Source organism: Penaeus vannamei, chromosome 3, assembly GCF_042767895.1.
Source record: "Penaeus vannamei isolate JL-2024 chromosome 3, ASM4276789v1, whole genome shotgun sequence".
NCBI lineage: Eukaryota > Metazoa > Arthropoda > Malacostraca > Decapoda > Penaeidae > Penaeus > Penaeus vannamei.
In genome coordinates this window covers 28,518,967-28,523,966 of record NC_091551.1, presented here as the reverse complement: position 1 = coordinate 28,523,966, position 5,000 = coordinate 28,518,967, and the positions used below count along the sequence as shown (strand labels likewise).

The window sequence follows — 5,000 nt, the reverse complement described above, 5'->3', positions numbered from 1 at the left end:
TTACACTCATACCTGAAGCTGGTAGGGTTTGCCCGCCTTGATGAGAGCTTGGATAAGTTGATTTGTGTGAGAAAAGTGAACATTCTCATCAATCATCCCCTGGACGATGAGCAACCGATTCTCTCTGGGGATAGAGGTATATGGCCCCTTCATGAGCATGGGCATCAATGGCTTAGTTGTTTACTTCATAAAGAGAAATATCAACTTCAATATGATCTTGTTAACTTCTATTCATATAATATGCATAACAAGTATTCGTGAAAGCCTCCTTCCTACTCACTCATCTGGGAGGTTGTTGACATAAGAGAGGACGGAGCCATTGCGGTAACCCTCAGGGTTAACTGTGGGCAAATCCATGTAGCGTTCTGTGTAGCCAGTGTCATAGAGGCCCCATGATACAACCGGAGCTCCAGCTATTGCTACCCTAAAAATAAAGTGATAATTCACATTATATGCATTGTATTTACAACAAACCTGAAAGGATGACTGCATAATTTGAAGCAAGTTTCTAATAACCACCTGCAGTGAAACTATTCTGATATATGGCTAAAATACAAAGAAAAGCTTCAGTTGTTCAGAATCCTCTAAAAGGGTCAAGAAGTATGTACAATAGGCACTTCTTGTCACATTAAAACAAACACAATTCAAAAGATGAAAATCTTTAATAAATTTTCTTACTTAAAGATATCAGGACGCTGAGCTAGAGCCATAAGGGAGAGGTAGCCACCATATGACCAGCCAGTCACTGCAAGTCGTGTGAGATCCATATAATCACATTGTCCAGCAAGAAGCTGTAGGACCTCCACTTGGTCTTCTATTTCCACTGTTCCCTGCATCAAAGGAACAGTGTTAAAAGATATTTATTAGTAAAAAAAAAATATTAAGGCATTCTTATTTCATCTCTCTCAATCTGAAAGTAACATATCATTACTTATGATTTGACGCATTTTCATTGGTCTGATTTCACCATTTATCTAGCTAAATTCAGTAAACCAACAAGAAATAAACACTAACCATACGATTCACAAGATGAGCCTGGAATCCAACACCTCTGTTATCTGACCCACGGGAATCTATGCTCACAACACAGAAACCATGAGCTGCTAACATGTGAGTTCTCATGTGTCTAAAGCCCTGAAAAAAAGAAGAAAATATTCAAAATCATGAAGTTCTTTAAATCATGTAAAAATGTACAACCAAACACATTAGCATCCCATTCAAGACCTGCAACTATTTTACCAACATATGCCCTCTTGTAAATTTAATCATCAATATCATTAGCTTTGAGGATCTTGAGATTGCAAATAGCAGGTCTGTGATTTGTCAACAAAGCCTGTGACGAACAGTGATATATTATAGCCGAGATTCTACCTATAGCATACTTTTTAAAACAATATTGGTATTCTACGACTAATTGTTTATTCTGAATGACACTACTCATATCATCTGGTGACTAATAGCCTTCATACCCATTCTTGCACTTTCTTAAAATATCACAATATGATATTAATTGCAAAATTATACAAGGCCATTTCATTTTTTCTCCAACAAAAGTTCTTACCAGGTTTATGTGATCATCAACATTAATTTTTTTCTTAACCCATCAGCGATGGGTAAAAATTTTGTCAAGTTTACATATGCGCCGGCTTGTTGGCACGCACTGGCAGTTTCCCCTGTTTGCGCCCGGCTCGATCGGTAGTTTGCGAGCGACATATAGCACCTAAAAGCTTTTATTTTTCTAAAATTTATAAAAATATTAAAATTTTGAAGGTTTACCTTCACTTTAGGTACCATTGCCTAAAATCTTTACCATATAAATGAAGCCGCTACTAGTGGAGGAAAACAACCTCCGTCCACTTACTAATAAGGGAATGCTACAGACAGATGTCTCAAAGGTGCTTGGTCCACAACAGCCATGGCATTTCAAAATGGTCAACAATGATGAGACTATAGGGAGACTAATGCTGCCACCATTCACAAGAAAGACAGGGTACAAGGATGTTCACATTTAACACTAATCTTGTTGGTTTTCAAAATAAACCAATTTCTTTTTATGTACTCCACATTTTCAATATTTGTACATACATTCTAGTGCTTGTTACTGCTATTTGTTATTTCATTGTTTCTGTAAATAATTTTTGCATTTTATCTTTGCAAATATATTTGATTACTTGCAAGTGAATTTTGTATTTCCTAGTACTTTCATGATTTTCAACTTCTAATTATTCATGGATATTCAGATCAATGAATATACATACAATGCCTGTACATGTTAACAGATTAAAAATATTATATATATCTTTAAACAACAAATTATCTTCACCGTAACATACCTGGAGATACAGGTTGCCACCAGTAACCCTGGTACCGCGTAAATTCCTCTTGCATGACATAAGAGGGCATTCCTGCACTCTTAGGGTCATATTCAAGACGCCCACTACCACTGTGGACATGAGTTACTCTCTTCTCTTCCCCTGAAACATCAAGACAGTAGTATATATTTAAGCACTTTAAAGCCAGATGTTTTATTTAATATTCACTCTAGCAACATTTTCTTACATGATTATAGTGATTTTTACAATTCGGTTTCATCTAAAACCTCAATAAAGTTTTACATAAATCTTCGCTTACAATCATTCAAAAAATAAATAAAGAATATGAATTACACAAACACAAAGTTGAATATTCATTTATCCCAGTACAAAAAACTGACAAAACAATTATACCAACCACAAGAAAGCCTATACTTAAATATAAAAATCCAAGTAATTTCCTAAAATACCTGTTTTAGTATTATACAAGTATATGTCATATCGGGCAGCAAAAGCAATGAGGTTTGGATTTGCTGGGCAGATCTGAGGGTTGAGTCGCACTTGACAGCTTGGCAACTCTCTGGGACTGACAGGGCCAGTCTGCAATGCAAATATTCACCTTAACAAAGTGCTGAATAACAGATAATGTCAGTGTATAAGAAACAGTTTGGTGTCTCAATACAGTTGAAACAAATCAAAGCTGAATAGAAAACCAAAGTAACTTCCAACATTGCTGCCCAATATATTTTTACCATGATTAGTGTGTTTCACCAGTTTTATTTCTGATAAACATGCAAATTTTTTATTATTAGTTACATTTTAATACATTTTCCTTATCTGTCTTCATTATAGATTTTGACTAATAAAGTAAAGCTTTTTTTAAACCCCTTCCACTGCTTCCATAACATGGTTTACAGAGAATTTGAAGCCCAATATTATTCAGAAAAATGTTGAAAAAGTACAGAAAAGTGGTTTATTTCATCACTTACAGGTCTCTCAGGATGTACACACTGGAAGATAGTGGATGACGCTGGGAAGACAAGGGTTCCAGATGCAGGATGCAACTCATAGTTAGTGATTCCCCATGTAGATATGCGCCGACGCTCACTAAGTAGCTGCTCTTCCCTGGAGGTGCGGCGCCATAGGAAAGAGTGTCCTGACTCCAAAACCTCCTGGTAAACCAGTTTGCTACACCAAGTCTGTTAAAATATGAGAACCTTTGAGAATAAGACAACTTTTAGTATTCATCAAAGAGCATCTGCTGTTTCCAAGAAAAATGGTCATAAATATATACCACTGTAAATATGGCTTCACTTACAGTGTCAAGATTAATGTCTGCATAGAAAAGGGTAGATTCTCGTCCCTGGCCTGGAGAGAGGAGGAAGTAACATCGCAGCTGTGTTGGGCTGAGGCGCCGGAAGGTCACATCAGTGGGAGTCTTGACAGAGAGGTGTAGGAAGGTCCTCCTCAGCTCCCGGACACGCTGGTGAACTTCACGCCAGTTCAGGGAGCCTCCAGTGGATCCCCCAGCACCTCGTGCCACGCCGCCTCCACCATTTGTTATACGTGGCATTCTTTCTCTTGTGACAAGCTGAAGGAAGATTTATATGTCATACTGAAGTTACTGAAATGAAATTGATTTTATTCTCTTAATTCTTACAATTACTTTGACTATTTCTACAAACAGGCCTGTCACTTCATACTTTATCATTCTACAAAGTTTTCTATTACTACTAACGGAAATAAGCCTATCCGCACATATCTAAACATGACAGTCTGAATAACATGTCTCTAGTCTACCTTTTTCCACTACTTAAATCTTTAAATAACCTTTAAAAATCTTCACCAACAATTAAATATTTGAACCATAAATAAAGCTTTATGAACCCAAGAATGATAATACATAGTATGTAGATGTGATATGTAATTTTTCTGTAAATCATCATAAACTATCTGAGTAGGCCTACATACATCTAAATTAGTTCCTAATGTCCTTCACATCTTTTATAGAGATGTCTATTAATTTACAAAACACCTTGCCTAATATCATTCTCTAATACATGCAAATTTTTGTATTAGGACATGCTCAAACTATATTTGTACTATTATAAGTATGAATGGAGACATGGAAATCAGAATTTTCTTGTTAAAATAATCAATGATTTCATATTCTATTATGTGTATTAGCTATTTATAAGCTTTAATGTAGCAATACCCCTCACTTGTTTTTATCTTGAAAATGCCTAAAAGGAACAACTGCTTGTACAATATTCTTTACTTCCCTGCTAATATCCATTAATATCATCTAAAAAAAAATATTCATATAATTGCATAGTTGTAACTTCTATTATGGTACAAATCCTAGAGAGAACCTGTCATAAAAAGAGGACTTCCAAAGTTTTTTTTTCTTTACGTTTCTTTTTTCCTTTTCAAAGTAGGGATTGAGACATTATTGAAGATTCATAAGAAAAAGAGAGGGATGCATTCTACTATTTTAGTCAATCTGACTAAATAAAGAAAAAGTGATAGAGTTACCTAAATATAATATGACATAAAACCTGACCACCAATTAATTCCATACCTTCTTTCATTGCTCAGAAAAGGACTACTACACGAATACAGGAAGGTGAACTAATACAGAGAATACCAATGTGATAATGTTATAAAAATTAAATAAATTGAGGGAAG

At 35.4% G+C, this 5,000-nt stretch overlaps 1 protein-coding gene across 1 annotated transcript in view; it reads right to left on the bottom strand.

Moving 5' to 3' along the window:
- LOC113829992 (dipeptidyl peptidase 8) overlaps window positions 1-5,000 on the bottom strand; it is a 26,474-nt gene that overhangs the window by 20,303 nt on the left and 1,171 nt on the right. The window contains exons 2-10 of the mRNA XM_070115796.1: window positions 3,631-3,903; window positions 3,302-3,511; window positions 2,783-2,912; window positions 2,334-2,474; window positions 1,811-1,947; window positions 1,015-1,134; window positions 679-830; window positions 281-424; window positions 13-124 (exon numbers count right to left, since the gene is read on the bottom strand). Coding sequence (XP_069971897.1) covers window positions 13-124; window positions 281-424; window positions 679-830; window positions 1,015-1,134; window positions 1,811-1,947; window positions 2,334-2,474; window positions 2,783-2,912; window positions 3,302-3,511; window positions 3,631-3,885 — 1,401 coding nt within the window. The 5' untranslated portion in view covers window positions 3,886-3,903. The remainder of the gene's footprint in view (window positions 1-12; window positions 125-280; window positions 425-678; window positions 831-1,014; window positions 1,135-1,810; window positions 1,948-2,333; window positions 2,475-2,782; window positions 2,913-3,301; window positions 3,512-3,630; window positions 3,904-5,000) is intronic.